Below are 17,624 nucleotides of genomic sequence, written 5' to 3'. Positions count from 1 at the left end.
GTAGTCAAGGAAAAAAATCAAAAGATTAAAGCGGCGCGCTAACCATGGTTAAGATTTTCGGACTATGGTTAGGGGGAGGTCTGGGCCCCACGGGAAGTCTGATCTTTTTGTCTGCTCATGCGTTGCGCCACGTGTCTGGATCTGCGGGTCTATGATTTTTGTCGGGCCAAGTCGGACTACTCCAGCCGGTGCTTGTCGTCTAGTCCAATTATTTATTCCATTTTTCAAACTGGATAAGCGATAAGACAATTATAACCCCCTGCTAGAACACTCCCATTATAAGCACCCCTAATTCAAAAAAATAAAATAAAATAAAATAACTAAACATCTAAAGTTATAATAATTATTTACTTTTCTATAATGTTTACTATAGTATTTATTATTAATTCTTATATTAAAATAGTTCACCTATAATTCAAAATAAAAATAATCTACAATTTAAATGTAAATTATTATAATCCAATTATACCAGCTTAGTTGTACCCAAAATATCCCTAAAATGATATGGATATTTGATGCACTAAATTGAAGTGTATTTAGTAGTTATTATAATATATTGTTTTATAATAGTTTAAAAAACTACACAAACTTGTGTTTTTTTTCTTCTATAAATTACAGTAAAAAAATTGTTCACTCACTAACTATAATTACTCAGAGGGATTTTAAATGGTAATTTAGTAATTAATTATAGGTTATAAAAATTGAAAATATAAATATCACAATTAGAGCCTCAAATACATTAATTAGTAAAGTTGGGTAGCCCAACGCTCCCTACAAATTTAAGTTAATAGGTTATATCAAAACTTGAACATTTTCATCTCACTTGTGATCTAATAAGTCAGTAAAGTACATAAAAAGGTGAAAATAAAATTGTTCTCAACCCTTTGTCGCTTATAGATTCGAATAATTAAAAAAAAAAAGAAAAAGAAAAAAACATGTTGAAAGATTACTACACATATATAGGGTTGAAGTAATTATTTGGTGTGAAACGCAAACAAAAACTTACATTGATTAGGAAATGCAAAGATTCAGAATGATAAGCGTCTGTATTTGGGAGGAGAGTTACCAATTTATTTAGATTTAATTTTTGATTGAACCAATAGGGATGTGAAAGTACAAGCAACACCCCGGGGTGATTTCAGTAAGAGAAGGAAGTCACGGGGTGAATTGAGGGCAAATGATTTATAAAAACAAAGGTACATTAGAGTACAAAAAGGAAAAAAACGTGGAAAGCGGGAATCTCGCCACGTGGAAGATGATGAAGAGGTGAGAAGAGAGAACGCAGAAATTGAGGGATTTGATATAAAAAAGAAAAAGAGAAAGAGAAAGAAAAGGTTGTAGATGGGGAATTATAGGAATGGTTGCATGTTATAGAAACTGGAGTGCTAAAAAGGTAAATACCCTTTTTTGTCCGTTTTAGAGAGGGTAGGGACTTTCTCTGGATTTGGGAGTGAGGACAGCTACGGAAAAATAGACATCACCTAATTTTCAAAAGTTACAATCATATAATAAAAGGAAAACTTAAGATGTGGGAGGGGAGGGGCTTTTTCGACATTTCAATTATTGGAAGAAATGATGGCTAACCAATTTGAACACGTCTGCAAGATTCCCCCCTTACTCATATGATATCACATTTATTACATACCATTTTCTTTTACTATTATGTTATAGTAAACTTGTTTACAGTTAAATAACTTTTTTTTACCTTTTGAATTTTATATTTATTGGAAATTGCAACTGAAAAGGTGGAAAGTTGTGGACCTTGTACGTGGTTAATGATAATAATAATAACTTCATCCTCATCTCTGGGTAGTAATTTTTGCATCTGATCCATCGTTGAATGGCGGGGCATGCAGTTCCTGATTCGATGCTGGGGTGCACCACGTGGGACTTCAAATATACCCAACAAGGAAACAGAACAGCACAAATTATTTTAGATTGCATGTTTCGTTTGATAGATTGTTAAGAATTATAATAGAAAAACAACAAGAAGAAATTTCATTTGTATTTAGCGGCTTCATTGAAGAATTTTCATCAGATTGTTGGCGTTATGTTTTGTATTGTTTGTTCTACTTTCCTTGTGAAATAGTGTAGTTAAAGTTATTTTGTATGTCTACACTTTAAGAAATTGTAGCATTTAAACAGATCAAATCAGATACGGTAGTAAACTATTTTATTTAGTTTCAAAACATTCATTAAATTCTATTATTTCTGCAAACTGCAAAATTATATTATCAATCCCATTTATATTTTGACTGACTAATTGGACGAGTAGCATAATTTTATTTTATTTTTCATTTTACGTAGAATCGAAAGTTTTGAGTTGAAAAGATTGGAACTAAAAAAGACTATGTAATGCACCATTGTGACTGAAAAGGAAGGAAAAAGAGCAATTAATTATATACATTAAATGATTCAAGACAATTTAATTTATGGTCTAAAAATCCACATGTTGATACTCTACTTTTTTGAACTATCGTTTTCTTTAAACATATTGAGTAGCGAGAGAAAAGGGTGAAAATCAAGATTTAGAATATTTGAGACATTTGGTAACTCCACTTCACGATCATACATCAAAATGTTGTAAAACTTTGGTTTTCAAGAGTGAGCCAAAATTTATTTGGGGATTGTTTTGAGTGTGTGGTTCTCCTACAATTTTCTCAAACGTGATTCATTTAAAGTGAAAGGAAAAAGTAAGAAACCACACAACCATCCAACCAGAAGATTGAGAAATTACAAAAAAAAAAAGCAATTAAAAAAAAAAAGTAGTACAATTGCATGATGTGGAGAATTTTCACAGGGATAAAAAGGAGAAAAAGGAGAGACTGACAGGTAATCATAGCAATTTTGATTCAACTTTTTGAGTTGCTTTTTGATCTCTCTCCCTCCCTCTTTTTTCTTTTGCTGATTGCAAAAACACAGTGTCTTCAATATAGATATGAATGGAACCCAATTGCCTTTTTTCTCCTGTTTGCAATAATGCTATTCATATGCACTGTGGGTCACCCATACTAGGCTTTGACCTCAGAATTATTGCTTTTTAATCCTTACAAAAATCATGCCAAAGCAAAACTAAGTTGGTGAACTCCATCTAAATTGACCTAAACAAGTCGACTGAGATAATTCGGTTGGTGACTGAAGTAATACCAATGAAATAAGATGTTCATACTAAATATCAATAATTTGCTAGCTAGGAAATTTGTATGAACGACTAAACTAACCCAAACAAGCAAGAACCCTACTGTACCAATAATTTATTTGAAGATGAGTTGCCTGCTACGAAAGTAACAAATAAGTAAAAAAATAAAAAGTAAACAGTAGAGAATCATCACAAAGATCTATGTAGTTTACTAATGGTGAAGGTTCACACCTCATGGACAGATCATGGACAGAGGGAGAGATTCCCGTTCTAACATTGCCTCTGATAGCTTGTGATTCTCTCTATTTCTACCTGATTATACAGTTTCATGTCACATAAAGAAGTTGGATTTAACTTAAACTCAGAGATTTGAGATTTGATGGTAAGACCGAGCAGGGATGATCAAATCCTTTTGCAAATACTAATGAAACTCGTAGTCAGAGTCACAAAGGGAAACACCAGTTTCAAAATAAGATTGCATTATTTCACTATATTTTACCTTTTTTTTGCATGCAGCTACAAAGAAGAGAGATATATTTTGAGATCAAACATGTTCATATCTATCAGCAAACAAGCAGTCGGGAATTAAATAAATAAAAAAAGAAGTAATTAGGATTTAGGAACTTGAAACTCTTCGAAGCAAAGATTTGTAGTTGATAATCACCCCTCTTTTAATTGCTATCATCTACCACCTGATTAACCACTTGATTGTTTGCAAATAGAGGCTCCCGTCGTTTCGGAAATCCGGGAGGTTCTAGAGGTGAGCCCCTGAATTTTAGCTCCGAAGCTGCTCGATAATTTGGATCAACAGCAGCCGGTCTCGAGCTATGGTCGCTTGTCGTAGCTGGCCTAAAGGAACTTGTTGCCCCACCTGGATAGCCCGTGGGAGAACCATAACGGCGTGCTGGTCCTCTTAGGCCACCACCACCTCTGAGATCCATCACATCAGTGCTTCTTGAAGGAGTGTCTATGAAAGATGCTCGCTCGCTGGATCCAGTTCCCATTGGAGCTCCAGTCGTTGGTGAAGTGGCAGTAAAAGGGTCATCGGGTCCCCATGATGTGAGGGCCTCCTTCTTCTTGGCAAAGAAATGCCAAGCTCCAAAGAGAAAGAGTATGAAAAACAGAACAGGGCTTGTCCAGAGCATTGTATTGAACTCTCCTTTAAAAATTGGAAGATTAGAGCGATACATTCCTACGTATCCACCCCCGAGTCCAAGAACCACAAGCTTTTCACGGTCACTGGATATTAAGGGTATATAAAAGTTTGCTTCAGATTCTAAATCCAAATTCTGGTAATTTAGAAAAGATGATTTGATTTCATCTAAACCAGCCGAAAATAGAAGCCTTGGTGCACCCACTCGAACATAATGGTGAGATGACACATTGAAAACATGAACCTTCTCATTGCTAGTCACAAGCAAATAACCCTTAATTGTCTGAAAAGCAAGCGGTTCATCAAGCTCAAACTTCCGTTTAGATCTAACCCTGCATTTGAAGTTCATTATATCTCCCAACAACAAAACATGTATTAAATCACCGTCTGATGTGAAACCATAGGCTTTAGATCGCTCTGTGGCATCAAACACGTAGTTCCGAACAAGAGAATGATTCAATCCCTCACATTCCGACTCCCTAAGTTTCATGCTTCTCAAATCCAATGAGCCTGCACCACTTTCTGTCAAGAACAAAAGCCTCTGCTTCAGGAATGCTATCGGCCTACTTGTAGGCATGACAGAACCATAAACCGTACCATCTTCTTTGAAAACCTTGATCTTTCCCCTCAAATCTGAAGACAGAATGTACCTAGTCCTTCCAACATGATGCAATTCCAATAGAGAAATCTGTGACTGTGACTCGTCTTCCCGACTGTCGGTGGCCACAAATTCCACGACACGTTCCATGAAAATCAAATTCAAATCCTCCCCATTGGATCCCTCCCAAATCCGATGCATCAAGATCCCCCCATTCTTGTGCCCAGTAACCAAAAGGGTCTCATTCTTATAAATTGACATATACGACAGCATTGCCGTAATGGGAGATCCAGGCACCGTAGGAAGCTCAATGGCAACATCTCCATTTCTCACAAACACGTAAATTCTCCCTCTCTCATCTCCAACCGCAACATACTTACTATTCCCCTCAAAATCCCTAAGAGGCAAGACATTGGTACAAGTAGCATCAGACTCCAGTTTCACAGCAGACAAAAAGTGAAACCTTTCAGACCAAAATGAACTATATTTGGTCACCGAAACAGCTCTCGTCCTACCCCCATCTTGAATTTTATGGTCTAAACCAACATCATTCGGATCATCTTCTTTCCCTTTCCCTTTCTCTTTCCCCACCTCAGGCACTACCCGTCTGGAAGCATCGATATTCAGTTTCTCTCTATTCACCGCCGTGGGAATATCAGATAACCTCAACTCCAACTTAGAAACTACATCGCTAAGGTTTCTCACTAACTCTTCGAGATTTTTCAGTAAATCATACTGTTTGATTTCAAAAGGGACTTCAATTTCAGATTGATTCTGCTCAAAGGAGTTGGAACTACATACAAAAACCCTAGAAACATGGGGAAAAGCAAAAATGAATAGAAAAAATATGAAAAAGAACCTGCCTTTCCGCTCAATCGCCATTCAAGAAGCTGAGAAGAAGCTCTTCAATAGGTTGCCATTCAAAGTGAAGTTAAATCGAGATCTCTGATTCCGTTTTGGATCTGGGAACAGGGAAGTTTCCCCCAAAACTTACTTGGATTGGTTTTTTTGTTTTTGTTTTGTTTTGTTTTTTCTGAGGAATCCGTGAGAAGTTATTGGAGATTGAGATTGAGAAAAGTGTAATAAAATAAAAACAGAGATGGAGAGTGTGGCAATATCAGGAAGTCGCGGTTTTGAAAAGGGCGGGTCGTGTTCTCAGGTGAAATAGTGTCAAAATGTTTCCGACCATTTCGTTGAAGAAGGGAAAGAAAGGGTTTTTACTTTGGTCAACTTTCAGTCAACTCATCGTTGCGCACTCCACCATCTTTTCCTAAATTCTATCCTCTTTTGTATTATATTTTTCGTTTTTCCTCTTTTCCCTTGCCGACATGTCGTACTGTGGGTTTTTCTTTCTCGATACAATTAAAGGAGCGAGGAGTTTCCCAAAAACCAAATTTTATGAATATTAATTAATACGTTTGAATGTCTGTTAGAACTAAATTGTTATTAACTGTTTTGACTATAGTCGATAGCATAGATATTATTGATTGATTTTTATATTTATTTTAACTTATAACTTATATTAAATATATATACAAATTTATTGATTTTAGAGTCGTATTATGTCATTGTCCATGCTAAGTTATTTATCAATTTTAAGTGTGTTTGTAAATTTATTTATTATTATTTTAAACGTCTTTAAAAACGTATTTTTTAGTTTTAATTTCATGGTTAAATTGAAAATTTTAAAAAGTTGATTTTAGTTCCTAACATTTTAGAAGTTGTATTATTTGTGTATTTAATTTTTTTAATCAAATATCTTTCTTCATATAATGTTTAAATTGATATTCAAATTTCATAACAGTATAGTTCAAACTGTACACCTTTTTCAGTACGATAAAAAAATAAATGTTTCAAACATCTTGTCTCTCTTATCATTTAATATGTGTTATGTCGATCAGGTTAAACTTATTTTAGCATTTGGATTATACACCTAACCTAGTCTAAGGTGTAACATGAGTTCTAATAATCTAACATGGAATAATGTTTGATGAGTTTGCACGTAGATTTAGTCAATGATGTATGAGATTGTATACGTTGTGTTGAAAAAAGAATCGACAACAATCCTTGGGAGATTGAAGTCTTTTTTTTCTCTTACCTTTTTTCAAACGAAGTTGACTACAAAACTTAAATCACAACTTTTAAAGTTTATTGAATAACCAACAAGTGGTAATCAATATAAAACAAGAGAATGAGACTCTAACACAGTACATAAAGTTCAAACACAAAATCTTCTACTCTCATACCATATCGAAATCACTAAACAACCTAAAAAAATTCAGTTGTTGATATTAAAGTATTGATGTAAAATAAACTCACAGCAATTAATAACCCTCTATGATAGCGAGAACTTCGACTTAAGGAGGATAGATGAAATCAATAATTGAAGCAGAAACAACGGCAATCACACCATCGAAATTACGACGAATCTCAACTCCAAATCTAGATCTAACACAATTCAAAAGCATATATAAGGCTTTTTTTTATTAATAGTTTCCTCCAAATTTTAAGAGCCTTTTAATATGACCGATCACGATGCATTAAAACGACATTTAGTTAGAAATCAACTCGTCCTAAACCTAAGATATGCTACTTAATTAGTTGAAAGTCGTATTTGCTTTTGTTGTTTTTATTACTATTGTTTACCATCTTCGTACTAGTTACAAAGATTTGACATGTTAGTTGTCTTGTCGTTACAAAACACTTTATGGCATCACTTTGTACTGCCACGTATTGTTTGTCATTGCAAGTTTCGAATTCATACATAGGACTTGCCTAATGCCAACTAATTTGGAACTTTTGCTGTTCCATGACATTGTAGCTATAATTTCACAACCACAACTTACCTTCTAACTTGTCTGTTGGAGCCTGTTAGACCAACATAACATTAATGTCTACACATACATGATTTATAAGAGATTCAACTTTCAATTTAGAAACAAGTAAAAAGTCGTGTCGGTAACTATCGAGTTAAGTTTATTTTAACTATTTTTAATGACAGTATTATAAATATGTAAGTAAAACTTGGTGCACAAATTGTTTATAACTACAATAACTACTTATTGCTACATTGAACATTACTTAAAAGTCTTTGATTAGCTATAGTAAACACTATATCAAAATTTTCAATTTGTTACGGTATTCATTATTTGCTACGATTTTTACTATTTGATATTTATCATTTTTTTATTATTTGTTATAATGTTCATTATTTTCTTATTATACTAAAATAGTCTATGCACTAAGCACTTACTATTATAACCCAAAATAAAATAATTCATACTACAAATACAAACTGTAATAATCTAAGACTGTAATAACTCATTCATTGTCTAATACATCCTCGTACTTAATTGATGATGCTAAAATATTGATATATATAGTTGATCAAACTTATTAATCCATAGATATTGATATGCTTACGAAAAGTTCTAGAATTTAATTGTTAAAGTTATAAATTTCACACATTGTTTATTTAGATCTATATATATTTGTAAAACTTAGGATCTAAAATGATACAATTATTCGTTTATAGTTTATGTAATTGACAGAACTCTCGAACTTTAGAATAATAAATTGATATTTTTAACTTAAATTTATTATTATCCAGCACCTTTTTAATTTCCGAAAAAATCTTCTAAAAAAAACCAACAAAAACTTAACTCAATTGTATAACTTTGCGGTTGAAATCTTTAATTTCCGATTTGAACGTATGGAGTCAATGAGTCAAAGGCGCACCCCTCTATTTTCCCGTCAACAAAATCAACGGTGAGATTTGGAGTTACGGATCTTAGAGAATGGGCCAGATCTAGGGCACGTTATAAAAAGGGATTTCGCTCTTATTTTTCTACAGTTTCATTCACTCTCGATTTCCCGCCAGACGAATTGGCGCGAAACTCAAGCCTCTCTCTAATCTCTTCTTCTTGGTAGAACTAGCCCTAGATCTCCCTTCCCGCCTTTCTCCACCATTGGAGTGACCTGCTTCTCTCCGCCCTTTGATCGCTCTACTTCTCCGTCGTTTCTCAACCTTGCCGCCGCCGATCCTGAGAGTCTCATCACTGGTTAGTCGATCTCTGCTCTTGCTTATCTGGTACTGCCGTTCAATCGACGGAGGTCGATTCCTTGATCAGATTTGCATATATTTCTTTTTATTTTCATCTTTGACTGAATTAGCGCATTTATCTTATCAGTTTAATTTCGGATCCATGCTTTTGAATGAAACCCTGGGCGTTAGCTCTGTTCATTATTCTTGTATCTAGATTCAGGTGTTTTGATTGATCGGAATATGTTTTCTAACGTCTATAGCTCTACAATGTCCATGGTTAAGTCGAGCAATGTTCACGCCGAGATCTTGATTTAGCAATTTTATGTTTAAAAGTTCAAAGTAAATTATGACTGTGTTCTGTGGAGGATTTACTTGTGATGCTTGATTGTTTTATGAACTGTGATCTTTCTTTAACGGTCTGCTTGGTGTTTTTCACGCACTTGCTTGTTGCGTGGTTACTGAATTTTTTTGCTGCACGAACGTGCCGATTATTTTATTCATCAATAACTTGAGTGATGAATCAGGAGGTCAAAAGGTTTTCAACTATATGAGACTTCACTGCAACAATGTTCTCAGTTTGTAGCATTATTGAAATTTCCTTGAATCTGAAGATCGATAAGATATTTGGCGGTGAACTTAGATTATTTTGATTCTCAACTTTCCCTTCGTTGCTCGGAATCATGCTGTCTTGATTTATTTCTACTATTACTTAATAAGTATTTTTCACCGCAGGAGAAGTATTATCCTGGTTTTATTAGAGGAAGAGTCCAATGGAGTTGCGAAGTTTCTGTCATTTGCATTATATCCATGCCATTAAAGGCGGCGTAGTAAATAAAATTTTGAACATCAACCGTGGAAAGCCTGCAGTCGTATTTAAGAAGCTTACTGACATATATGGATCTATAGATGACGAAGCCCGAGAACCACTCCCAACACGAGGGTCAAGAGAAGGTCTGGAAGAAAATACTCTTCATGGATGTGAGTTTAAGGTGGATTCCCAAGTTCTTTACGCGGAAAGAACACTATGCAATGATGAGCCCGAGATTTCTGATTCTGACAGTAAAGGTGATAGTGACGTGCAAAAGAGTGATTTTGAAGTTGATAGCATGACTTTAAAACAGATAATGGAAGGTTGCAAGAAAAGAAAGTTGAGCCAGTCAAGATCCGTTGACTCAAGTAAGGAAAAAACGAAGACATGTTTCAAACAAAAACTTGATCATTCATTCATGTTAACCGAGGAGGATGATAGTGATCTTAATATAGCGCTTAGCATCTGGAAATCTAAACTTTCAAAACGCAGAAAATTGAAAACCAAATGTGAAGAAAGCAGAATATCTACCAGTTCACAGTGGGACCAAACAATTGGAAGTTCCGACCCAACCGATAGTGATGAAGATCTGCTTCCCTCTGGTTCAAACCTACCCCTACCAGTAGACGTTAAAGTTGAAACTCCTGAAATCGATGTGACAGAAATCCAGAACACAAACCACACAATCGAAGAGTGTTCTCTATTTTGTGATGAAAATATAAACTTTTGTCTCAGTTATGGTCCTGTTGGACCTAATGATTTAAATTTAGATATAGGATTGACAGCATCTGAGAAAGAAGCTGAATATTGTGTTCTAAACAGTGCATGTTATGAATATTTTGAAGGATATGAACCCGGAACTTTTCAGATGGTAGGGGAATCCAGCACCAAGTGGATGAATGAAGATAAACTGGAGGTACACAAAACCCATCATTCAGATTTTTCTGCATCAGAGAGCATGAAGGGACAATATACCCCAAGTTATATATCCAATTCTAGTATATCAGAAGCTATTCCCTTGACTAAGGAACAGTGCTCTGGCTCTTATATTTCCCCAGATAATTCTATTACAAACGTGGCCATGTGTCAGAATAGCAGCAAAGGTATGTCAGAAGTAATTGCTCTGACCGAGGAACAGTGCTGCGACACTTATATTTCAGAAGGCAAACCTCTTACACACGAGGCCACATGCCTCAATAATGGTGAAGGCTCTACTCATATGCATGCATTGACCAATCTGAATAGCCTGGAAGCACCAGAGATGAGTCATGGAGCTGAAGTATGTTTAACTGAGAATAGTTATAAAGATGAGTTGGCAGTTGATGATGAAAGAAGTATTCCAAAAAAATCTAGCTGTGATAGTAACTTAAGCCCCGACCATGGAAAATGTATTTCAACAAGTTCTATCAGTGATCGTAACTCAGGTTCTGATCAGCGTTTGATATCTGATGACGAATGTCCAGCTAAGGAGAGACAACCACAAATGTCTGATTGCTCCGATTCAGAAAGAAATACTTCACCAAACTCTCATCTCGATGGTTCTGTGGACAAATTTAATCAATTTGAAGAACCTAAACGCCATCCAACAAGGCTGTTATCAACAAGAACGGTAAGTTGAATCTAATTGATTTAATATTTGGTTTAAAACCATCCGGTGGTTGCTAATATTATTTTGTTTTCACTTTCAGACCATTTCCCCAACATCTCAGGAAAGATTGTCCAAGGCTATGAAGTCTATGCGGTTACATGACAAAGAATGCAAAAGTAAGTTCCTGAAGTTAAACATTAGTTTGTAGGGAACGTGGCTTTGATATTATCCTATATTGATCCTTTTTTTATAATAATTTATTTTGATATTTGTAATTATGATTAAAAAAAGTTGTTTTTACTTCCTTAATATGCAAGTTATTTACCTCATAAATAGAATGTAAAAACATTTTCCTGACCAGAAAATGCCAAGGCTAGCAGTCTCCTTAGGAAGGGTTAAGTACGAACTACTTAAAAGCTTTGCAAGTCTAAACTCTCTTCCTTTTAGAGGGCTGGGCTTCTGTTTTTATTATAGGTGAAATAAAAACATCAATGGAATACAACACTTGTTTTACCAAGCGAGCCTTGGCACTGATACGTGAATATATATATATATATATATATGCATATACATATATAAATTGTGGGATCATTTGGTAAATATTTTATTTTTACTTATTTTGTTTTATAAGCATATTTGAATCCTTGCGAAATCCTAGAAATACAATTATGATAAGTTCTGATAGTTTGGGAATAGTTTCTTCACTTCCCATTTTTTATTTTCCTAATTGTTTTCTCTTTTCATTTTAGCATATGGTGTCAAACCACATTTCAAGCAAACCAAGTACGCGGTTGGCGCAGCTGAAGAGTGTGACCAGACAAAACAAGTGCACTCCGATATATATCAAGAGAAAAATATAAGGAAATCTAAGAAGAGAAGTTTCCATTCATCGAGCACCACCAAAGTTCCTCAAGCTACGGTCCAAAATTGTTCAGAGAGTGCAATTACATTCACACAAAGGCAAATGCAGGACATAGAATGTCTTGCTCTGAAACTTACCAGTCAGTTAAAGTCAATGAAAGCAATTGTAGAAGACAGACTTCATGTTGAAGGCAACAAATCTACAAGTTTCAAGTTTAACGCAGATGAGGTAACTAAACATATATGGGAACATAACTTAAATGACAACTTGATTACTGTTACCTTATTGCAGATGTCCCTCACATTTATTGTACTTGGCCCAGCTTGCTTTATCTTTCTTAGAATGTTGAGAAACTGAATTTTCCATGTTCCCTTGCACTTTTTATTAGCATATAGGAATGTGTTTTGTAAAGCTTTTAATCGCGATGATGGTCTTTTGGATGGTAACTCAGTCAAAGATAAATATACTTTGTTGGAATAAAAGGGTTAATTGGGCTTGTGCTTGTGTCAGTTAGGGACATTGTTCATTCCTATAAAAACTTATAACATATTGTTGCTTAGGTTTTGGTATATCAGCATTCAGCACCTCATGAAACTTGTAACCAGTACAAATATTTGATAGTTAGACTTAATGTAACTTATTATGCTGCTGTCCCCTCATGTACTATTTTGATTCTTTGGCAGGTGAGAACAGCCATTGCTGATGCCACAAAAGCGGAAACAAGTGCTAAAAAATGGCTTTCGATTATGTCAAGGGATTGCAACCGCTTTTGTAAAATAATGGTTCGTTCCTCACCAAAATCTTGTAAGAGAAACAGTAGTAAAACACTAATATTTCTTCCCCTAACTGTTGAATAAATAACTGCAGAATACAACCGAGCACTATTCAAATGCTTCTCCAGCTGCAATCCAGAAGGCGAAGAGGAAGGTTACATTTGCTGATGAAGCTGGTGGAAAGCTTTGTGAAGTTAGGTTGATTGAGGACGACGTCAATGCCGAGTCTTCTGCCGAAATGAGTCCAGAAAATTGTGAAACAGCCCAGTAACTTTCGGAAGCATACCTACTTGTATACTAATTTTTAACTTATACTAAATCATCTTTCGTTGTAAATTCCCATGTCTCGTTTAATGGAGTTCAGCCTAAGTTTTCTGATATCTAGTGATAATTCCTTGTCGTTCCTTTTACCTCATATTGAAAGTAAAATCAAGAAGTTTAAATTAATACGTAGAAATGCATTGAATCTGTTATCTAGTGCTCAACGTATATTGAAAGCAAAATCAAGAAGTTTAAATTAATATGTAGAAATTGTTATCCTGCTTAACGTATTGTAGCTTTTTATTAATCAGTTTCTATTTTGAGTCTATTATGTCTAAGGTTTAAGAGATGTGCTATACATGAAGCTTTTTAATCTTTACTTTTACACCAAGACAATAAAAAAGTTTCTCATCATGTATAGATTCCGCTAATTTGTGCATCAATTTTTTCTCATTACTTCTTGCAATTTGCAAATCTAATTATGGGGAGCAGTGTTAGAAATTAAGTTATTCATAATAATCATTGAATATAAAATGGACTCTCTTATGTTATCGTTAGATAAGAAAACTACATCAGTCACATTGAACAGCCTTGTTCGAGTGGGAATCACAGAACAGAAACTCCCAAACCTCAGAAAAAGCTCCGACGATAATCCGATGATACTCCGGCGAGTTCAATGTCAAATAACATTGCAACAGCTCCTCCAACCCCTTCGTTTCAAAAATCTCCTTCTCCAATATCATCTGTACCATTGACCTCTTGAAATCTTCTTGTGGTTCCTTCGATCTCTTCACCTGCACAAAGCTCTTCCCCATTTTCCCTTCCAATTTCCTCAGGCACGTCGCTCTTTTACTTCTCTTCACCGGTGATACATCGTCGGAGAAACTCATCGAAGAGTTCACCAACGCCTCTGTTCCTTCGCTTTCCTCTTCCCTGTAGCCATTCGCCTTGAATGGCTTGCTTTTAAGCCCCGTCTTCTTCAATTTCTTCTTAATTTTTGATCCCTTTCTAGTTATCCAAGAAAATAGAGCAGAACGTTCATTCTCTTCGTTGGTAATTCCATGCTCCGTTTCGGCTCTGTTTTCTTTCCCTTGCAATAGTCCGTTTTTTCGAGCGAATGATTTCAATTTGCAGCTATTGCAGATTGATGTGGACTTTTCTTTGGGAAAGTCTGCAAATAAATCCACCGGCGTTGACGGGGGTGGTGAGGGTGGATTGGAGTAACAGCTGCAGAATTTGGGGTTTGTCGGAATTTGCTTCTTGTAGTGGAAATTTTCCGGCGAAGAGGTTTTGGGGAATGTTAAAGCACGTAGATGTTTGGGGCGGCAGAATCGGAAAGAGGAGATGAAGAGACGGACTCTGAGCTTGAAGCTTTTCGCCATGGAGAGAAGGGAGGATGAAGGCCGGCGAATTGCTCTGTTTGATTCTGCATAAATAATTGTGATTAGAGACCATAGGCTGCCGGCCTTTGACGAAATCTGAAGTGAAGACGAGAGACTAATATTGATGTTTAATTATGGTGTAAGGAAGGTGAAAATTACATTTTGATAATTGAATTGGGATGGGTATAGATACGTCCTAAACTTGGAGAAAGAACGAGATGTGATACACTATTTTTCAAATTTGTGGTTTCTTTGATCTTTTATGTCAAAATTTTCTGGCTCTCCTCTTTTTCACTTCCAATCTTCTTGTTTCTCTCCTTGTTCTCCTCTTTCCCACTCACTCAACTATCTTTTTATTTTGAGCAAAAATTAAAAAAAAAAAAAGTTCTGATCTCTCTTAAATGTATGAAACCCAATTATTCAGTTGAAATCTTTTTGATTTTATTTGCTTCAAGAGCCACAAAGCTGCAACTTAAAAAATGTACTGTCAACTACATTTAAATTCAAAATCAGCATCTCATTTCTTGATATACACATGCTTATAGCAAAAATTCTCTCATAAAATTCTCTCTTCCCAACAAAAAAAACTTTTGATTTGATCTTGAATTCTTTTGAAGCATGGTTGATTGTGAATTGTTGTAGGGATCTTTAGCATGTTTATCCTATTGTGTTCTTTGACGGTTGAATTAAATTGAATGTGTTCTTTGTTCAACGAAAGAAAAATTGCTACAATTATCCATTTCCATTTTTGTCATTTGATTGTGAGAATTTACTTTTGGTATGCTAATCACTATCTTAAAACATCACCAAAAAGATTTAATTGCTTTCTTTTAATTCTTGCTTGTTACTGTTACACAATTATTCAATTTACGTTTTTTTATCTTGAATTGCCTAAACTGATCGGACCCGAACTAAACTAAACTTACCGAAACAAGCAAATAACACTATATTGTGAATTTTTTTTGAAGGTTTAGTTGATATACAGTTTTTGAAATTGAATTTAAGTTAACTTAAATTGATGTTAAACATTATGAAATCTTACTAAGTAGACCAGCAAAGAAAAACAATTTGAAGATAGAATATTGCATTATTTCACTATTTTTTTTCCTTTTCAAGTGACTATATTTTCAAGTGAAACATGGGGATATGGATATATTTTGAGATAAGAGTGCTAATATCACCAAGCAAAAATTTAACACTAATTTATGGCTCATATCTACTTCTCTTTTAACCATTTTCATCCACCACCTGGTTGACCACTTGATTGTTTGAAAATAGACTCTCCTAGTCTTGGAAATCTTGGAGGTTCTAAAGGTGAACCCTAAATTTAACTCACATCCATACGGTACTTGTTTATGAAGGTTGGATCCTCTCCCCATTGGAGCTATAGTAATAGGTGAGGTGGCAAGGATCATCAGGTCCCCATGAGGTGAGCAAACAAATGCCAACCTCCAAAGGGTTTGTACAGACCATTGAATTAGAGGGATACATTCCTATATGTCCACCTCCGAGTCCAAGAACCACTAGCTTTTCACCATCGCTAGATAGGGCATACAATTTGAATCTAAATCCGAATTTTGGAACATAATGGAAGCCTTGGTGCACCCACTCGAACATAATGGAACCTTTTCATTGGTGGTCACAAGCAAATAACCTTTAATCGTCTGAAACCATTAAGACATTTAAAGTTCGTTATATCTCCCAGCAACAAAACATGGATTAAATCATCTGATGAAACCATAGGATTTGTGCCATCAAACAGGTAGTTTCGAGCAAGAGAATGATTCAATCCCTCACATTTCGACTTTCTGTCAAGAACAAAAGCCTCTGCTTCAAGAATGCTATCGGCCTACTAGTAGGCATGACAGAACCATAAACCGTACCATCTTCTTTGAAAACCTTTATCTTTCCCCTCAAATCTGAAGATAGAATGTACCTGGTCCTCCCAACATGATGCAATTCCAATAGAGAAATCTGTGACTGTCACTGTCGTGGCCACAAATTCCACAACATGTTCCATGAAAATCAAACTCAAATCCTCTCCCTTGGATCCCTCCCAAATCCCGATGCATCAAGATTGCCCCATTCTTGTGCCCACTAACCAAAAGGGTCTCGTTCTTATAAATTGACATATACGACACCATTGCTGTAATGGGCGATTCAGACACCATAGGAAGCTCAATGGCAACAACTCCATTTCTCACAAACACATAAATTCTCCCTCTCTCATCTCCAACCGCAACATACTTGCTATGCCCCTCAAAATCCCTAAGAGGCAAGACATTGATACAAGTAGCATCAGACAAAAAGTGAAACCTCTCATACAAAAATGGACTATATTTGGTTACGGAAACAGCTCTCGTCCTTCCCCATCTTGAATTTTACTGTTCAAACCGTCATCTCCACCCTCATTCTGACCATTTCTTTCCCTTTCCCCCCGCCTAAACTAACCACCTCACCTGTCTGGAAGCATCAGTATTCAATTTCTCCCTTTTCACCGCCGTGGGTATATCAGATAACCTCAACTCCAATTTAGAAACTACATCGCTAAGGTTTCTAACTAACTCTTCAATATTTTTCAGTAAATCATACTGTCTAATTTCAAAAGGCACTTCAGTTTCAGATTGGTTTTGCTCAAAGGAGCTGGAACTATATACAAAAACTTTAGAACGATGGGGAAAAACAAAAACGAATAGACAATAGATGAAAAAGAACTTGCCTTTCCGCGGATTCGCCATTCAAGAAGCTGGGGAGAAGCTCTTCAACGGGTTTCCATTCAAAGTGAAGTTAAATAGAAGATTTCTGATTGCGTTTGGATATGGGAACAGGAGAGTTTCGTCCAAAACTCGCCAGGGTTCATGTTATTTTTCAGCTTTTTTAAGGAATCCGTGAGAAGTTATACGAGATTAAGAAAAAGGAAAGAGTATATGGAATGAAGAGACCGTAGGGATTTTGAAAAGGGTGTGTCGTGATCTCATGCGAGGTAGTGTCAAAATGTCTCGGTCAAGTTGTTTG

The 17,624-nt window shown here is 35.5% G+C and overlaps 3 protein-coding genes across 3 annotated transcripts; 1 reads left to right on the top strand and 2 right to left on the bottom strand.

Moving 5' to 3' along the window:
• Nucleotides 1-3,601: 3,601 nt before the first annotated feature.
• Nucleotides 3,602-6,157, bottom strand: LOC103487958 (uncharacterized membrane protein At1g75140-like). Its single transcript, XM_008446477.3, has one exon. The coding sequence runs from the start codon at nt 5,770-5,772 to the stop codon at nt 3,811-3,813; it is 1,962 nt and encodes a 653-aa protein (XP_008444699.1). The 5' UTR covers nt 5,773-6,157; the 3' UTR covers nt 3,602-3,810.
• A 2,597-nt stretch (nt 6,158-8,754) lies between these two features.
• Nucleotides 8,755-13,344, top strand: LOC103487957 (uncharacterized). The gene is made up of 6 exons (XM_008446476.3): nt 8,755-8,951; nt 9,668-11,352; nt 11,432-11,507; nt 12,081-12,421; nt 12,877-12,975; nt 13,061-13,344. Exons 2-6 carry the CDS (start codon nt 9,706-9,708, stop codon nt 13,235-13,237), a joined length of 2,340 nt encoding a protein of 779 aa, XP_008444698.2. The 5' UTR covers nt 8,755-8,951; nt 9,668-9,705; the 3' UTR covers nt 13,238-13,344.
• Nucleotides 13,345-13,721: 377 nt separating this feature from the next.
• Nucleotides 13,722-17,530, bottom strand: LOC103487956 (transcription repressor OFP8-like). The gene has a single exon (XM_051082387.1). The coding sequence runs from the start codon at nt 14,607-14,609 to the stop codon at nt 13,800-13,802; it is 810 nt and encodes a 269-aa protein (XP_050938344.1). The 5' UTR covers nt 14,610-17,530; the 3' UTR covers nt 13,722-13,799.
• Nucleotides 17,531-17,624: the final 94 nt, after the last annotated feature.

The sequence above is a fragment of the Cucumis melo genome, chromosome 3, assembly GCF_025177605.1.
Source record: "Cucumis melo cultivar AY chromosome 3, USDA_Cmelo_AY_1.0, whole genome shotgun sequence".
Classification (NCBI taxonomy): Eukaryota; Viridiplantae; Streptophyta; class Magnoliopsida; order Cucurbitales; family Cucurbitaceae; genus Cucumis; species Cucumis melo.
The sequence above is the reverse complement of the archived record's forward strand: the minus strand, read 5'-3'. Positions and strand labels throughout refer to the sequence as shown.

Coding starts and splice junctions, on each gene's coding strand:
- LOC103487958 (XM_008446477.3), bottom strand. CDS start 5,772: ATGGCGATTGAGCGGAAAGGCAGGTTCTTTTTCATATTTTTTCTATTC.
- LOC103487957 (XM_008446476.3), top strand. CDS start 9,706: ATGGAGTTGCGAAGTTTCTGTCATTTGCATTATATCCATGCCATTAAA. Junction 11,353..11,431: donor GGCTGTTATCAACAAGAACG/GTAAGTTGAATC, acceptor TTTCACTTTCAG/ACCATTTCCCCAACATCTCA. Junction 12,976..13,060: donor ACCGCTTTTGTAAAATAATG/GTTCGTTCCTCA, acceptor AAATAACTGCAG/AATACAACCGAGCACTATTC.
- LOC103487956 (XM_051082387.1), bottom strand. CDS start 14,609: ATGGCGAAAAGCTTCAAGCTCAGAGTCCGTCTCTTCATCTCCTCTTTC.